Source organism: Pseudomyrmex gracilis, unplaced genomic scaffold (genome assembly GCF_002006095.1).
Source record: "Pseudomyrmex gracilis isolate BER0280 unplaced genomic scaffold, ASM200609v1 scaffold_270, whole genome shotgun sequence".
NCBI classification, from domain to species: Eukaryota; Metazoa; Arthropoda; class Insecta; order Hymenoptera; family Formicidae; genus Pseudomyrmex; species Pseudomyrmex gracilis.
This window is the reverse complement of record NW_018020854.1, coordinates 52266-70129: the sequence shown is the minus strand read 5'-3', so window position 1 is coordinate 70129 and position 17864 is coordinate 52266. Positions and strand designations below refer to the sequence as shown.

The following is a 17864-nucleotide window of genomic DNA, read 5'->3' as shown; positions in this document are numbered from 1 at the left end:
GAGAGGAGTGAGCGAGGGGCGGCGTTGGCTCGGCGTCGTTCCACCGCAAGCGGGGTACATGGGATGGTATAGTCCCGACCTTACGCCACGTTATACGGGGGTGTAACGCGGCGCAAGCCCGGTATCATTGATTTAACATATATCTATATCTTACGCGTAAAGAGACAGCGAAAGCTTTTCCCTATAGCGAGGCGAGGTATCGCATTATATTTGTCCTAAGCTCGGCAGGGAGAGCATTATGCGCCCGAATATTGTGTGATAATGGCCGAGATCGCGAGAGATCCTATTGAAAACGCTGTTTAAACATTTGTCGAAAGAGAGAGAGAATCTCCCTTTCAAAATGTCTATATATATATATATCTATAATTTCATAACTCGAAATCAATTGTCGAAATTACAAATTTACTGTAGACATAGATATGTATATATATCGCCTTTTCTCCCCGCGCGCGTGCCGAAGAAATGATGCAAAAAATATTCGCGGCACCAAGATCGTTATTGATCCTCGAACAACTTTAATGAATATTATTCTTCGCGACGGTTCTTTTTCATATACTTTTCGTATGATAAATTTAAAAAACACGAATTTTGATTTGAATTTTTCGTAATTTTTGAATCTACAAGAGAAAGGAGAGACGAATATGTGCGAAAAAAAAAAAAAAACAACGTAAGAATAAACATTTTATTTATATTTATTTATTTCAATCATTTCAAAGAGTGAAAACTTAATTTATACAAATCTTTTCTTATATATATATATATACCTACGTCAGGAGCATAACAAATGTTAATTGCATGCTTCTTGTTATATGAAAGTATTTATCTTACTAGGAATAGAAAAATTCGCGAAGAGGTGCGCCTGTCTCATCGGGTTATATTAACATCAACAATTCTTTTAAAATACATTCCTCGATTACTTTCAACTTATTTGTTAGCAAAATATACAAGTTCAATATACATAGAAAAAACGCGTTCGTTCTACTTACATCCGTTAATATGGTTTTTTTTTTATTTTTTTTATTCTTTATTTTTTTATTTTTTTTTTTTTTATTTATCTTTTGTTTTAATACGAGATCCGAAGATCCAAATCCACCAGGGAACGCAGGGAGCAACAGACAAATTGAGACTCGCGGGTTGTAAAACAAGATAAGCGGATATCATTCGAATGACACGCGTTTAGCAGAACCGCAGAGCGCTTGTTGGCAAGCGATTGTTAATTGCCACTGGCACGCGTGTACTCTTGCAACAGATCTCGAGGAATGGACTAATTACAGACGATTATTAAGCAGAAAGAGCGCCGAATTTTGCTGAACGCGGCCAATGTCGCTTGTCTCTCGTTTCACACACCCGAATCCTTTTAATTATACCTAGATATTATATGATACATATGTGTCATATAATACATAAGAAATACCGCCTTTTGCCGCATAACAATCCGATCTCTTGTTGCAGAAGTTTTTTTTTTTTATTTAGAAAATGCGACCTTCGTCTCTTAACTCACATGGGCGAGAGGCGCGCCGCGCTTCAAAAATGTATTATAAAAAAAAAAAAAAATTCGGAATACATGATGACAAAGATAAACTTGTACGTGTGAGTGTTCCTTCTCACTACGATCGGTATTACGTTTGATCACACGTATAAAAAATAATATCGATAAGCTTAAAAAATTTACTGTGATAAATTTTTGTGTGTGTAAATTGATAAAAATGTAAGAAAAAAGTGAACAATATCTTACGTAGATGTATTTTTTTCTAAAGAGGGTTCGCTTATAATTTCTATAAATCTTTACAAACTTCATACGCGAAAATATTATTAAACTACTTGTGTTTCGCTACATCAGAACTGCTTAAATTTCTAAAAAAAAAAATTATGTGCATGTTCATCATTGCAGTATTTGTTTGTAATTTGTGTACGAAGACAAAAAAACTGGGATCTTCCATCGCGTGAAACTGTTAGAGACTTATAGAGCAGCTACATCATTCGTACATATATTAATCTACGTGTGTGTTTATTTCATATTTACTGAGACATCACTTCGGTTACACGCATATTGACGACAGGTCGTAGTTCTTGCTGCGCGTAATCTTCCGGCAACGGTAATTGAGATATCAGACGAACCAACAGCTCGGATCTCCTCTCGTTTTTCTGCAAAAGCAACAGATTTCTGGCCAGGTGCAAAACTCTCTTCGCGATTTCGGCTTGGCACAATCTAAACAAGTAAGAGAACGCAGATTAGATAACAAATTCGCGATCAATCAATTGCTTTTATGAAAATGATATTATTACGCATCACGTGATGTACGCGCACCTGTGTTTAGCAGTTGGACACGGAAATTGATCGATTTTCTGACACAAGTTCGTCAATCGAGGCTTCAGCGCTTCTAGCTGATAAGTTATCCCGCGATAATCTGACGCGGACTTAAGTAAATTTTGAATTTCGCTAGTTATTTCCATGTACTCCCACAAAAGCTGTCCCTGATGCGTCCATCCGTTAATTATGCCGCTACATTCGGTTGGCACCAGAGGACTCAACAAAGATTTCAAATATTCATAATTCTCTGCAAAAATAAACCATTTTATGCAAAATTGTTCAACTGACAAATACAAAATAATTATATATATATATATAAAACAATATAGAAAAAACAATACCGTTAATTATAGCCTCAGCTGCTAAATGTTCTATGATAATCTCATGAGCTTGATTCCATTGTTCAGCCTGAATATAATACCACGCTGCTTCGCCGTACCTGACACGTAAAATCAATTTGAATTAACATATCGAGAAGTTTGTTCTTTGAGAATCAACATCTTTCGAATTTTCTAAATATATACGAATAAAAATCGTACGTCAAATATACCTCTTATTAATGTTGCTCTTGATGGCTTTAGCTTGGTGAATCCAAACGGACGATATACCGAGCTCCTCTTTCAGAAATTGCTCACGCTTGATATAATCCGGAATATCGTCTATTTCTATGTGACGTAACAACAGATCTTGCACGGCGGTTCGTCGTCTGGACGAGTCTCGCAAGTGCAACATTACGAAAATCGCCCAGTGCCACAGTCCGTGTGCCTCTAGCTGCGTCGCGAAATTCGTGTGCGTCAATGCGGCGACATGATCAGAGATATGTGTGTAACCCAGAGCTAAGAGTGTTTGTTGCATTAACCAACTGTTGAGAAAATTTAATGTGAATTAACTACCATACGGCCAAAGAGAAATCTCAAAGCATATTCGGTTAAATTATATATACATATATATGACGTGGTCGGTGCAGAGTTTACCTCAATCTGTAATCCAGGGGATTAGCGGTATAGGTCAGCGGATTTAAAAGCTGTCCCAGATCGTGATTTCCGGTACAGTATAATTTCAAAAGATGGAAGCACAGATCGTATATACGTTTGCCGTTGGTCAACTCGGCGTCGTAATCGTTCTCTTTGTATTTGGGTTCTGGTGCGGTTGCGTATACCTGATTCTCCGTCGTGTTAAACGCAGCCTCGTATAAATCCAATGCGTCTGTGATCGAGCACGTCGGCGGCGACAAGTACCACAAATGAATGGCGAAGGCTCGCTTCCAGTCGAGTTCCTCACACACGTTGATAGTCCCGTGTTTGCTGGAGATGAGCGGTTCGCCTGCCACAAGCATAAACAATTTCAACCGATCGATGGTAAGATACTCGTCCACGTTGGTCTCTTGCCACAATGCGAGTTGTCGCTTGATCAGTTCTTTGATCGGCATGCCGCTACGTAGCTGCGCCATCAGTAACGCCAGACAATGATCTCCGACCTTACGTGCTTCTTCACACGCGTCCTCTAGCTTGCAGGCGGAGAGCAATGACAATATTATCTTCTCGTGATAGTTCTTGGCTGCATCACTTATGTTTTTCTTGATTTCTTGCTCGACCGTCTTTTGCACCACATTTTTCAACCACTCGCCTATCGCTTCTCTTCTCATCATGACATTATAGTGTTCTTCGTTAGCGCCGTTTATCGTATCCTGATTGGGATAATGACCCCAAAGCGCGACGCAAAGCGTCCATACAGTACACGCGTACTGACGAAAAGATTGTTCTACGATATTGCGGTACGGTTGTTCGTCACTGAAGTCCTCGTTCAGTCTCTGGTCTTTCTCAGCGAAATCCTGAGCCAACGTGCAATGCAATTGCAACGCTTCGTTTGCGCTATCAGTGGCTACGTCGAAAGTAGGACAATCACCGTCGTGACCCATCACACAATGATCCAGCTGGATTCTCAGATGACGCTCTATGCTATCCGCGAATGTTTTCATGTCGTCTTCGTTGCCACCGAGGATTTGTAAACGCTGAACAATTGCCGTTGACGAGGTGTCGCCGGCAACGCGGCCGGAAATGTAATAACTCAGTTGACTGAACGTGTTCTGCAGTTGCATCTTGCTCGCTTGTTCCTGCGTGCTAAGTGACAGCAGTGTTAAACCAGCTCCCCAGCTCGGACGAAATGTCCTACCCATTTGTATGCCCGTGTCGGCGACGCAACGAAAGTTCAATTTGCTCAGTCTGGACTCTTTGAGCGGTACAACTTCGTAGTGATAATTAAGCACATTCGTGACGGGAGTGACCGCGGGTGCTACAATCACTCTATCGATACTCTGTTTCTTCTTTCTCACGTCGATATGCGACGGCGTGTGTAATTTCTTGCTCAATCCAAAGAGCGCACCTTCTTGGCTCGTGTGAAACGACACGTCGCTTGTGAAGTTAGATCGTAACGTTGTTACATTGTACGGAGCCTCGTTGTTCTTAACCTCGATAACATCCGGTAAATAGCGGGTTAAAGTTTTCTGCACAGTAGGAATTATATCGTGATCCATTTCCTCGTTCATCTCATCGTCATTCGTGTCGAAAAAGCTCGCTTTCATTAGTTGCAATTTGTGACTGTCGGTACCGGCAACACGGGCGTTATCCCCGACCGGGCTGCTGCCGGTCGTCTGTTTCTCGTAACTGTAGTCTTTGGAAGAGAAAGGAGAATGGCCGAGCGACATGTCTCTGGCTGGGCTGACGATCATATCTCGTTTCTCGAAACTGCCGTAAGAAAATCGAAGCTGAGTTTCTTCCGAGAAGTTGCTCTCGATATCCGGATGTTTGCCGTTTCTCAATGTTGCACCGCCAACGGTCCCGTTAACAGTCCCTCCGTTAATCGCATCCTTGTTCGCTGTCGTCAGCGGATCGACGGGTTTTCCCTTCTGCAGAGGTGCAGAAAACCCTTTGAGTTTTTTCGCTTCCGAGGCCGGTGGAACTTGATTGTCATCTTCGTCCGAATCGGTGAGACCGTATTTCGAAAAGTGATCGACCTTGAAGACCCACGATCCGGTCTCGGGTCGATATTCGAGAAAGCGGGTATCGTGCTTCGCGGATACTCTGCGCAATTTTCCTTCGTAGTTCATGGCGGCGAGCCGCTGCGGATCCGTGATCGGTTCGTGCAGCGACTTGTCATGCGGCCAAACTTTGTCCAACGTAACTTGCGCCTTCCGATTTAAGCCATGTCCAACCGGCGGTTTCTTCTCGTCGTCCGGATAAATAATTACTTCTTTGTGACGGAAATGGACTGTCACAACATCAAATACACAAATGAGATGTATAAACACATGTCGCGATGTCGCGCAGTTTAATTTGTGCATATGTCCAAGTGAAATTCAACTGATTGACATTTCTGATACGTAAACTTACCGATTTCGTCGAGATTCAAGCCGTAAATATCGAACGAGTCTGGGAAGTACACGTTGCCGTAACCCTCGCGGCCGACGGTGAAATTCGGTACAACGCAGGTCTCGCCACGAACGAACTCGTCCAGTTTGTCGAGCGACGGAATGGTGTAATAACCAGCTCGTCGTAGCGTGACTTTGGCCATGTTCGGTTGTAACAGTGAGAACGAATTTTCTTCCGCTTCCTGACTTGAATCTGAGGAAAGAAAAATAATCTTGAAAAAAAACAATCTCTTACCGCGCACACAATATAAATTGTCGCAATTGCAGATATAATTTTTACCTGCATTTGGCATTGTGAGATTTGCCGAGCTCTTATCGTCGTAAGTGGAATTCAATGGTATCTCGGTCGAATTAATCGTATCGGAATGATTCACGTTGTTGGACGAATTATTTTGCGGACTCAGTTCAGCCACCGTGTTGTTTATTTCTTCCGACACATTTTTTCCGGAAAATGGTGACTGCTGTCCCTCGAACACGTTATCGTCGAGAACCGTGTTTCTTCGTGGAAGTGACGATTTTAACCTGACCAACGCAAAATTCAAATACAAAAGCAGCTCGGACTTACATTTTCGTAATGTTTGTCTTAAAAAAAAAAAANAAAAAAAAAACAAACTTGTAAACTTACCAAGACGTGGATGACCGTCGATCGTTTGCAATTCGATTATTATCTTGGCTGTGATTTTCTTTATTATTAATTTCGATGCTAGTATTGTGTATTGCATTTGATGCGTCCGTTCTATCGTCGATACTGCCGTTTTTCACCACAGTCTCGTCGTTTTCCGCGGACTGAATGGAAGAATTTGTCGCCGATTTTGGTCGCAACACCAAACGTTTCGTGTTCGGCCGAGGTTGAAAAGCGTCTACCAAAACGGGATCCTCTTCTTCAAGACCGTCAAATAATGATTTCTAAAATGTACAGAAATGCGTTATTTAACATATGTAGACAAAAAAAAAAGAAAAAAAAAAACGGACCGCACGTGTGCGTGTGTGCATTATGTTAAACTTTACCTTAGATAGTTGTGCAGAACTGACGACTCTTGCCTTGATTTTTGGAGATTTAGTGTTGGCAGTAACTCTGTACTGCGGACTGTTCAGTACTTTCGACGTTGGATTTGTAGGTTTCAAGAGTTCCTCGGTCTTTCCGGATGCCTGTAAAAATTATCACAATAAGTTTCCATGTACGTCTCAACATGTAATACCTTAAAATACAGTAAAAACAATATTTACTGGCAAAAGATTCTTCAATAACGGTGAATCGCCAAATGGTGCAGAAACAAGAGCCAAGATATGTTGATGCACTGGCACTGAGCTGTTTGTTTTAGTTTGGTTTGATGCCATCCTGAAATGATCGTTAAAAAATAAACAATAATCATAAAAATCTTTTAAATAATCAGTGATGTGCATTAAGAGAGATATAAACGCCTTACCCTCCATTAAGTAAACCCATTCCTGTTCCAGACATTATGTTCGAGCTTGTGCCAAAAGTTGAAGATCCAAATGTTCCAGGATTGCTAAACGTTGTATTACCTCCGGTATTTCCAAATAGACTTCCTGGCTTTTGCTGTCCAAATAACGAAGTTCCACCACCCAAGCTCAAACCAGTGTTTGTACCTGCGCACGTTTACTCACTCAATGAAATCGAAGATAAACATGATAACTCTTGTATGCAAAACGCAGAAAATATAAATTTACGTTAATGATAAAATTTAATTGAACACTGAATGAAAAAAATAACTATACCGAGCCCGGTTGACGATGCGGGTGTAGTTCCGAAAGAAAATCCTGATGTTTGTCCAGCTGGTTTAAACGAAGAGTTAAATAATGAGGAACCCGTGTTGGAACCCGAATTGAAAGCTGTGTTAGTTCCAAATGTGGAAGGTGCTGCTGCACCAAATGTGGAAGTTGTTCCAAAACCGGCGGTAGTAGTTTTGTTGCCGAACAACGGTGCGGCGGTATTATTCGTAGCCGGTTGGCCGAAACCAGTAAATCCAGTACTAGCTGACGTCGATGGGATGTTAAAAGCAGACTTGTTCTGATTGAATAATCCAATGCTCTGATTGGGTTGCGTGGAGCCGAAGGCGGATCCAAAACCTGTATTCTGTCCGGTATTGATGCTACCGAAACCTGTGCCGGTAGTTTGATTGGTATTGCTCGTGCCGAAAAGTGGCGTCGGAGCTGCTGTTCCAAATGGTTTCGTTTGTGTATTAGTACCAAAAAGATTTGTAGTAGGTGTACTATTAAACGCAAAACTATTGGTTGTTGTAGTTGCTGGTGTTCCGAAATTAGTGATAGGTTTTCCAAACAGTCCCGTCGATCCTGACTGGCTGGTAGTGCCAAATCCACCGGTCATTGATCCAAAACCTTCAACAAACAAAAGAAGTTAAATCTTTCTTTTGCTTAAAATAATTGTACAATAATAAAAATTGCACAAATATTGTATGCTTGTGTGCAAATATTAATATTTATGTCATGATTTACCTGTGCCAGCTGTACTGGTACCAGCTGTTGTGCTACCAAACGGTGATGTCTGTGCCGGAGCTCCGAAAAGTCCCGTTTGCGGACCTAGAAGGAAAGAGAAGATATTAAGAAAAAACATCTTATTTTTTTGTAACAAAGTGTTGAATTAAAAAAGAAAAAAAACTACGTATGTACCTTTTCGGCCTACTTGATAATCTTCAAAACGTAATTCTTCATATGATTTTGATTCATATTCTTTCATAGCTGCAATACAGCAATGTCGCACAGAAATGCTATGTGATATTCCATTTTTTGACATAGAGTCAGTCGTAATAACAGGCGTGAATTTTACTACAGTACCAGTTGGTACGGTAGTAGTAGTGGTATTACCAAAACCTTTACATTAAACAAATCAAAGAATTACTAATTATGTCTATCAAATGATAATAGACAAATGCATTGTGCTTAACACAATGCACAGTCGATCGTATCCTCATTTTACCTGTAGTTGTGCCAAACAGATTTGTGTTTGTAGTAGTATTGGTCTGACCGAAAGGAGTAGTTTGTTGCGCATTTTGCTGTGGTTGTCCGAACAAATTAGTTCCAGATGTTGTTCCAAAGCTGAAACCGCCAGGTTTGTTTGCCTGACCAAATGCTGAAGTCCCAGTACTTGTGCCAAAGAGATTTGTGCCAGTATTTTGTTGAGTACCAAAAAGATTAGTACTCGTATTTGTTGTTCCAAAGCCTGTAACAATCATAAAAAAAAAAACATTCCATGATCACTCTGTAAAGATATACAAGAAAAAAAATGCTTTGTAGTTATACATATGCGAATACAAAATTCATAAATACCTCCAAAGGATGGTTGAGTAGTTGGCTGTCTAAATGCTGGTGGTGTTGCATTATTGCCAAACAAACCACCTGTGGTAGAACCTGTGGGTTTAGAACTAAAGAGCGATGTATTGCTACTACCAAATACAGGAGCTGCACCACTACCAAAACTTGTTGTAGTAATAGGTTTGCCAAATGCAGACTGAGCAAACGGACTGTTCTGTGTCGCTGTGTTAAATCCACCTAAAAAAGACGCATATCTCGATAAAATATTTGTCAAAGTCTCTTATTTCATTAAACATTATCTATATTTTTGTGATACATACTAAAGGATGTATTTCCAGTTTGACCAAACATAATGGAGTTAGGTCAGAATCTGTTCCGACAGGATTTCTGACTTATAACCTGAAATATAACAAAAAAAAAATGGTAAAATTACAATCTTGCGCAAAAAAATATATAACTGTGATATATTACTTATTTGTATATTGTGTAATAGAAGTATACTTCTTGATACAATTGTATAACATCAACAAACTTTGCTCACAAATTATTTAAGAATTATTTTTATAAATTCAATATCATTCTAAAAAAATTATTAAAGACAACAAAAAAGTTTATGAAACTTGATAAATATACAAAATGTCAGAAGTGTTAGTGAAATATTTAACGTGACGTTAAATCTAAAAAAGAAGGTTAGGCAAGTTTAGTTTCAAGTACGGAAAAAACCCACGTTCTTTTTCGAACAAATTCAATTCTTACACCTTGCAATTCGCGAAATATACCAAATTTAGCAACAATACGCTCTCGCATGTATGTCGGATATTTTTTCTTTAGATGTAGAGATAAGCGCGCGTAATGCGCACTTAGCTTTGGTTATGAACTAGTTCCGTCGAAGTCTCCTCCATTGTTGGAGAAAATTCATATCGTAAATTAGCAAATTACGTACTCGTACGCAATAAGCCAACAGTTTTCAACAAAGAAAAAATTTTTGAACTCTCACTCACCAAGTGTGTTGAACGATTTCTCTTCAATTCGCGCGCATTAGAAGCGCGATTTACTTTTTTCTCACCCTGATCCCACCAAATTTAACACAAAATAGCACGCAGTGTCTCAGGAAAATTGTGAAATGCGTAGAAACGGCACGCACCACCAGCCCAGGGGGCATCAGGAAGTTTGAGAAATGTAATTCAGGACATATACAGTCTTGGAAAAATATTTACCAATGGGTGCGGTCAATGTCTCGCTGCAAATGTTTCCAACTATCGTTCTATCTTTATTCCACATTTAACGAGAAATAAAGATAGAACGATGCTTCAAAACATTTGCGGTGTAGCTTTGACCGCACTCTATAGTCTTATGTTCTTAAGTCGAGTTTCTATAACGGGAACGAATCGTAAAATAAGAACCAGAGAAAAGACCGAGGGCGGCGTCCCATTGAGCCGCAGAAAAGGAAAAGAAAACGGAAAATGGTTCTGATTGGCTCACGCCTTGGGTTCCGTTCCGCCGTGTGGAATTTACCGCTCAATAGAACGTCGCCCTTAAAAAAGATCATTGGTTACGTTCAGAAACTCAACAGTTGCACACAACGGTTGAGAGATGGATCACTTACGATTGGATCATACTTTTCAAATCGATTTAGATTTTGAGGATTAGTCCTATCACAAGTGATCATTTCTGAACCGTTGTGCAACTGTTGAGTTTTCTGAACGTAATCATTTCAACACCCGTTTTCTCCATTTCCGATTAAACTTAATCGGCCGATTATTCCATTGGAATTGCCAGTCGCATTAATCGTTTAGCAAAATGGACCAATCACGACTGATTAAGTTAATCGGAGATGATGAAAACGGGTGTGAGTGTAGTTTGACGAATCATGTTGGCCGATTAACGGATTTAAAAGGTCTATTGACTTACACAGATTTATCTATATATACAATTTATTTATAAACAGCTTACTCCAAGTTGAGCAAAGTACAAAATGTTGCTTTCAAGATTATATCGTGTTGTTAACTACAGCAAAATTATATATCGAAGAACTATTTTATATAAAAGTTTTCGTCCGTTATATCAGGTATTAAAAATGTGTATATGTTTGTATATCTTCATAAATTATATATATATATATATATAAATATAAATTTTGTTTCAGCACAAAAATAATATACAATTTGGCAGAGATCTGTCAATAACATTTCCTTTATTTACTGTAATGGGAGTGTGGGGTTTTATAACACCTAAAAGTGAGGACAAAACAAATGGTGCAAAAGAAGTTCTTCTTGCCAGAGCTGATGCACTATTTGATCAAGGAGATTACATCACTGTGTACAATCTTTTATATAACCATAAAGTAATCAACTTTTTGTTTATCATGTATATATCATGTGTATGCATATTATGTACGCTTACATACATGTATATTACATAGGACAGCGAAGATGTTGAAATCTTGTGGCGTTTGTGCAGGGCCATTTATAAAATGTCTGAAACAGCTTCTGACGTTGAAGCAAAAAAGATGATTTATGAAGGATATGATTTGATATGTAAAGCCCTTGACATAAAAGAAGACCACTATGCCGTCCAAAAATGGATGTCTTTATTTCTTAACAGTAAAGGCACTCTTGAAGGCGTAAAAGCTCATACAAAAGAATTGTACAATATTAAAAAACATTTGATGGTAAGGTATTTCGTAAATAATTAATTTTACCTAATATTGTATAATCTTGTAAAAATGTCAAAAATATTACATTTTGAAAAGTGATGTAAAAAATAATGTAACAGACATAAAAGATTTGATTATTTTGTGATTCTCTGTTATTGTAGAGATCAACAGAATTAAACCCGAATGACGCAACAACACTTTACATGCTCGGATGCTGGTGTTATGAGATTACGAATCTACCATGGTATCAGCGAAAAATAGCTTCTGTTATATTTCAAGAACCGCCAACTTCGACGTTTGAAGAAGCATTAACTTACTATAAAAATGCTGAGAAAGTTGATCCGAATTTTTACAGTCGCAACCTATTAATGTTAGGAAAAACATATCTGAAATTAAATCGTAAAGCGGAAGCTATAGAATACTTAAAAAAAGCTGCTGAGTTTCCTGCAAAAAATGACGATGATCAGCAAGCAAAGCAAGAAGCGCAGAAAATATTGAACAGTATTTAAAAACTAAAAAGTATGAAAGATATATATTGTGCACGAAAAAATACGAAAATTTATAAACGTGATTTTGAAGTTTGAACTATGGAACACTCAAGGTGGCAAACATCACGGGGCAATAAAAAAACAAACACTTTTTCTCGTATAATCTACTGTACTGCATGATTAAGACTGGTATTCAAATCTTATGTTTAAATCATTTTAAATTGATCTTCCGATGTTCTGCAACCAATAAAACAACTCCATCTCTGAAGATAAACTTAAAACGATTTTAAATAAAAAACTGGATTATGAATATTGGTCTAAGCAAGGTTTTGCTATGTATTTAACATTTTATTGAACATTGTATGTGTTTCATACATAGATTAGATGTGTTTAGAATCCACATCTACTTGTATATATATATATATATATTCATAGAGCACAAAAAAATTGAATATTTTTCTAAAAAAATTTTTTATCTTTTATAAATTATATATTTGTCTCTAATAAAAATTATAAAACTTTACACATACTTGTACATTACACTTTGCATTTTATCCAAATATTGATTTAAGGAACTCTGTTCTGTCTTCTTGTGTTTGGGCTTTTCTACTTCTTATTTCACCATCAGTATCTCTCTGCTTAACTTCAGGTAACGTGAACGACACCTCTCCTCCTTGTTCTTGTTTCTTGCGCAATTTTTTACTTCTATCTACATTATGGGAGAAGAAGTTGACTTCTCTCTTAGCTTGTGCTATTTCAGTCAAAAGTCTTTGTTTGTGAACCGCACGTTCATATGCCAAGCGTTCGCACAAGTGAACCCACTTAAACCTGGAAGAGAAAACCAAAAAAACAATAATAATAATTATTAGTTTCATAGGAAGAGACATGTGTATGGCCCAGTAAACATATAAAATCAATTATTCATTACCTAGGCAAGTACTTTATGTTCCATATGACATCGTAGAATTTACTTTTCTTTCTTGTGGATATCTGAGTGTTATTTACTGTTCGAGCCACAAATTTTGCTACCTTTTTTTTCTTAAATTCCACCCAACCTTCCGAAAAATGTTTGATTGCTTTCTTGTGTTTCTTTGTGCCTTTCATTGACTGTGGATCTAAGAAAAAAAGTTTGCAAGTTTAAATAAAATATATACGAACTATATATGTATAAAAAAAAAAAAAACTGACATGTAACATTTATAGCGTGAGACCAACTTACTTTCGTCTAGCTGCAAATACACTCTGTCCACTTCTCCGTAAGCGGAAAATATCTCCCGAATCATTGTAACGTTCATATATTTCGGAATTGTGGACAGGTATATTATTCCTCTCTTAGCCTTTTTGTCACGATTTACTACTTTGTCCGTTTTGATCACTTTTTCTGAATCTTCATTCATTTTATTTCTAGATTATTAATTGCGGTTAGAATTACACAGTAACGTATCTCTGCTGTTCTGTTGCTAACACGTGCAAAATCCTTAGTTTCGTATCAATTCGGATGTGTTCGGTCGCAGTCGCGTCTAGTCTAGCTGAAGTCAGTGTTGCCAGATTGAAGGGTAACGAACAATCAACCACTACAGATGCGATGTGGTATCAGTGAAGGGTCGGAACTAGCCGATTGGCTCGACGTAGCGAATATCTGCGTGTGTGGTGGTCGATCTTTCCTCGATCTTGCAGCAGGTCGCAGCAGATCTGGCGTGATCTGGCAACTCTAGCGGTTGCATCTCGTTATGTTTTTTCCTTGTTATCGCTAATCTTCATCCTTTCAGTCTTTGCTGAAAACAAAACAACGTGGATTCTTACGATAGTCGACGTCAGTTTTGTAAGTACTTCAACGATTAACTGTTAAACTGTTAAAGTGTATAAAAGCTTTACTTTTTTTTGTATTTTTTTAACGTATATAATATACACATGTGTATTTTGTTTCCATGTGTGTCAAAATCTGCATATATTATTGTTTTGATTTTCGAATCAATCGTAATAACAAAAGATGCAAATAAATGCATGGTAATTAAACAACGAAGAATAAACCAAACTGCAAATTGTAAGGGTATTTTTTCTTCTAGTTGTCTGTCAACGATCTATCATTTTTTTAAACTGGCAACCGAGAAAGATGGATCAGTGTCAATCGCAAGAATCAAATCCACCAAGTGAGGATTTGCTAAGTGTGAATCTACCAAACGAAGATTCGCTAAGTGTAAATTCACCAAGTGAAGATCCGCTAAGTATAAATCCATCAAGCGAAGATCCACTAAGTATAAATCTATCAAGTGAGGATCTACTGAGTGTAAACAACCCACCAAGCGAAAACGTCACCAAGGACAACAACGTTGAAAAGGTTCCGATCAAAAAGCGTAGGAAGTTTCAAGTTTCTTGGCTAAATCTGCACCAATGCAGAGGATGGTTAAGATCGCATGAAGATGGTCAGAGAGCTTATTGCACATTGTGCGAGGTCAGTTTGACATGTAGCAAATCGGAACTGATCAAACACGCAAATCGACGATACCACGTCAACAATGTTATTCTGGTTAAAAAGAAAGAAAGCGATTCGAGATCTCCGTCATCGTCGTTGCTCATAAGTGAGGATTACGTGCTGTCTAAGAACCATACTGCAAATGTTAAGAACGTCGAGGAAAAATTATCAGCCTTTTTTGCGGAACACAACGTGCCGTTGGATGCGATTGATCACTTCGTTCCTTTAATGAAGGACATTTTTTCCGATTCGATAATTGCGAGAGACGTTAGACTGTCTCGAACCAAGTGCACGGACATTGTAAAAAATATCGGTAAAAACAAAACCGCGACATTGGTTACATTTTTACGAGATCAAAGATTCTCCGTTCTGCTGGGTGCTGAAATCTCTGGTGCCAGCAACAAACGATTCTTTCCCATTATCGTGAGATACTTGTCACCGGTTACGAAAAAATGTGCTACGGAATTGTTGGAATTGGTTGAATTGGATTTTTCGGAAATTTGTCACGGAGAGACGATTTTCGCGAAATTTAAAACTTGTTTTGTAAAGCACGAAATATCGTTGCGAAATATTGTCAGTATGATATTTTGCGACGATACGTCCGCGGAGAGTAGAAACTTATTTATGAGCAAACTCAAGGAAGAGGTGCCGACTATTGTGGTACTGAACGGTATCAGTCATTCATTTGGTGAGATTGTAAAGAAAGCGATTTCAAAATTGCCGTATTCAATCGTGACTATTCTAAACTCCATCAGCAGTTACATCACCAATGCGCAAAAAGCAGTGCAAAAACACCAGGTCAGCAGTGAAATTGATTCCGCGCCGCTCAACATCGTCGAACAGTCGCGTGCTACGTGCGAATCTTTCGATCCTGAATCGTGGAAAAATTTAAAACTAACTGAGACGAAATGGCACGTTTTGCACAAATACGTCGTTAAGATTCTCGATAATTGGGAATTGTTGAGAAATTACTTCTACACGGAAAGCGAGGGAAAGAAGAGCAAATCGGCCAAACTTATTCTCGACATGTTGAATAACGACAAGTGTAAGGCTTACGTATTGTTTTTAAAATACATATTGATCTTCTTCGATAGATTTCACGCGTTGTTGCAAACGCAAAAAATTGTAATTCACAAATTGGCCAAGAGTTGCGAACAATTGATAAAGCAAGTTGGTTGCAATTTCATGTTACCCGTTGCCATGAACAACATCACGTCGAACAATGTAATTGCGGAAAATTTTTTACCCGTTGACGAACTCTACGTAGGTCCCGAATGTAATTTGTTTTTAGAGAACAAACCGTTCGAATACAGAAATGAGATTAAATCCACATGTTTGAGTTTTTACGTTGCGGCTATGGAAGATATGACGACAAAATTGCCGCACAACGATCCATTTTTGCGCGAATTAAATTTTCTGAGTTCGAACGTGGCGTTGAGCTACAAAAGCAGATGGATGATTCGGGATCTGAGAGAAATCGCTTCGCGTTTCGGCGAAGATTTCGACATGTCGAAATTGGAGTTCGAATGGGTGAGTTTGTCGACTGAATTCGACAACGAGAGCAAAGACGTTCTGGCCGGATTGGAAGTGGACGATATGTGGAGAAAAATTTTCGCGAGAAAAGATTTCAACGACGAGCCCAAATTTTCGCAGTTGGAAAAATTAGTCGACATAGCATTTACGATTCCGCATTCCGACGCTTACATGGAGAGAATATATTCTCTCATCATGGAGATAAAGAATGAAAAGAGAAACCGTTTTAGCGTCGAGACTCTCAACGCTCTGTGCAAAATAAGATCGTATTATCAAGAACAAAATGTAAATTGCCAAAATTTAGATAGCGCGCAAGAGGAAGATCAGAATCATTCTCTGTTGTTGTAAAGAAATTTTGTGAGAAAAAGAAACGTGCCTCTATATCGAGAAAAATCATTTAAATTTAATAATTTATATATTTTTTTTTTTTTTACTATTAAAAACACATGTGTCCTAAAGAGAAATAAAAAGAACAAAAGGAGTTGGATTGATGAGATATCTATTGCGCGTGGACGTACACACGTACGTACGTACGTACGTACACGTATAGTCTGTTCTACATTGATCGCAAGCGCAAACGCAAGGAACAGGTCTGGTAGAATTGACTAATTGTATTGATCAAATCAGCTAATTGACCAGCGTGATTGGTCAATTCTACGAGATCTATACCTTGCGTTTGCGCTTGCGATCAATGTAGAACGGGCTTATAGTGGAGACAAAAATGCGTTAAATTTATATAAGATATGTACTTATATACTACAATATTAAAGTTTATATTAATATTACTATTTAGTTATAAAAACACACGTAAACTCGAAGTAAAGATATTGATTAGCGTTTTCGATCGGTACGAGTGTTGAATTTTTTCCGAGAATGAATATACAATTGATCCGTTTGTCAAATTAATGTTACTGATCGCTCCGAAAATTCAATTGGCACCAGTTCGAAAACGCTACACGTAATTCTAAAGATCAGTTGGTTTTTTGTTAATATAATTTTCTAAGAAGACAAATAAATATTTTATGATACTTGTACGTGTGTTAAATCATTTTGTGTTTCATCTCATCTATGTGTACTTTTATTCTCACGTGTATTCCATATATCTTTGACGTATATCTCTGTTGTTTAAAAAATTTTTAATGAATTACTGCTGAAGCTTCTTACGACCAGTTCGATAGAGTCTAATTGATTTTAATCGACGATTAATCAGCAGATTCGAACTTTTTCGTATTGTATATGTAGTAAATACAAAAAAAAAAAAAATCGACAAACATATAGGGTAAAAGACCCAATTACTGTCACCTGAATGATAAAAATGATAAACTCTGGCGTTAGTGAATTGTTTTTACTATTTATTTATCAAAAACATGTGTTTTTCTTTTTATCTGGTATTATTCAATGTCTCTAATATAAGAAAACAAAATAATACGTCTCTCAAAATTTCTATTTTTATTTATAAATTTAATAATTAAAAAAGAACGATGCGAGAGAGCTGTTACCGTCACGCCTAAATTAAAAGAAACGAGACAAGAATGTTGAGTGCTGGATTTTTTATTATATTAATTGCACTTAAAATCCCATGTTATAGATTTTTTTTATGCATAACTTTTTAAGATTTATTTAATATTTTAAATAAAATAGCTTAGGGTGACGGTAATTGGGTCTTTTTTACCCTATTAGTC

The 17864-nt window shown here is 37.8% G+C and overlaps 4 protein-coding genes across 8 annotated transcripts; 2 read left to right on the top strand and 2 right to left on the bottom strand.

The window, feature by feature from the left end:
* Positions 1 to 1705: 1705 nt before the first annotated feature.
* Positions 1706 to 10213, bottom strand: LOC109859581 (nuclear pore complex protein Nup98-Nup96). 3 transcript variants are annotated; one of them, XM_020437953.1, is made up of 18 exons: positions 10034 to 10213; positions 9353 to 9431; positions 9048 to 9269; positions 8698 to 8940; positions 8391 to 8591; positions 8217 to 8300; positions 7479 to 8099; positions 7166 to 7349; positions 6966 to 7077; positions 6747 to 6887; positions 6364 to 6644; positions 6019 to 6260; positions 5701 to 5931; positions 3286 to 5578; positions 2862 to 3173; positions 2653 to 2750; positions 2309 to 2558; positions 1706 to 2209 (listed from the first exon to the last, which is right to left on the bottom strand). In XM_020437953.1, exons 2-18 carry the CDS (start codon positions 9381 to 9383, stop codon positions 2020 to 2022), a joined length of 5736 nt encoding a protein of 1911 aa, XP_020293542.1. In that variant the 5' UTR covers positions 9384 to 9431; positions 10034 to 10213; the 3' UTR covers positions 1706 to 2019. The 3 variants fall into 3 exon arrangements, with proteins under 3 accessions (XP_020293542.1, XP_020293544.1, XP_020293543.1); XM_020437955.1 differs by lacking the exon at positions 10034 to 10213 and adding an exon at positions 9760 to 9918; XM_020437954.1 differs by lacking the exon at positions 10034 to 10213 and adding an exon at positions 9789 to 9918.
* Positions 10214 to 10635: 422 nt separating this feature from the next.
* On the top strand, positions 10636 to 12600 carry LOC109859590 (regulator of microtubule dynamics protein 1-like). 3 transcript variants are annotated; one of them, XM_020437966.1, is made up of 5 exons: positions 10636 to 10737; positions 10981 to 11100; positions 11179 to 11376; positions 11455 to 11703; positions 11850 to 12600. In XM_020437966.1, exons 2-5 carry the CDS (start codon positions 11008 to 11010, stop codon positions 12195 to 12197), a joined length of 888 nt encoding a protein of 295 aa, XP_020293555.1. In that variant the 5' UTR covers positions 10636 to 10737; positions 10981 to 11007; the 3' UTR covers positions 12198 to 12600. The 3 variants fall into 3 exon arrangements, with proteins under 3 accessions (XP_020293555.1, XP_020293556.1, XP_020293554.1); XM_020437967.1 differs by lacking the exon at positions 10636 to 10737 and adding an exon at positions 10746 to 10879; XM_020437965.1 differs by lacking the exon at positions 10636 to 10737 and having other exon boundaries at positions 10746 to 11100; positions 11850 to 12599.
* Positions 12601 to 12650: 50 nt separating this feature from the next.
* LOC109859591 (activator of basal transcription 1-like) lies at positions 12651 to 13656 on the bottom strand. The gene is made up of 3 exons (XM_020437968.1): positions 13396 to 13656; positions 13105 to 13291; positions 12651 to 13004 (listed from the first exon to the last, which is right to left on the bottom strand). The coding sequence occupies exons 1-3, from the start codon at positions 13571 to 13573 to the stop codon at positions 12728 to 12730; spliced, it is 642 nt and encodes a 213-aa protein (XP_020293557.1). The 5' UTR covers positions 13574 to 13656; the 3' UTR covers positions 12651 to 12727.
* A 131-nt stretch (positions 13657 to 13787) lies between these two features.
* LOC109859588 lies at positions 13788 to 16761 on the top strand. Its single transcript, XM_020437964.1, has 2 exons — positions 13788 to 13998; positions 14243 to 16761. Exon 2 carries the CDS (start codon positions 14290 to 14292, stop codon positions 16528 to 16530), a length of 2241 nt encoding a protein of 746 aa, XP_020293553.1. The 5' UTR covers positions 13788 to 13998; positions 14243 to 14289; the 3' UTR covers positions 16531 to 16761.
* The last annotated feature ends 1103 nt before the right edge of the window (positions 16762 to 17864 follow it).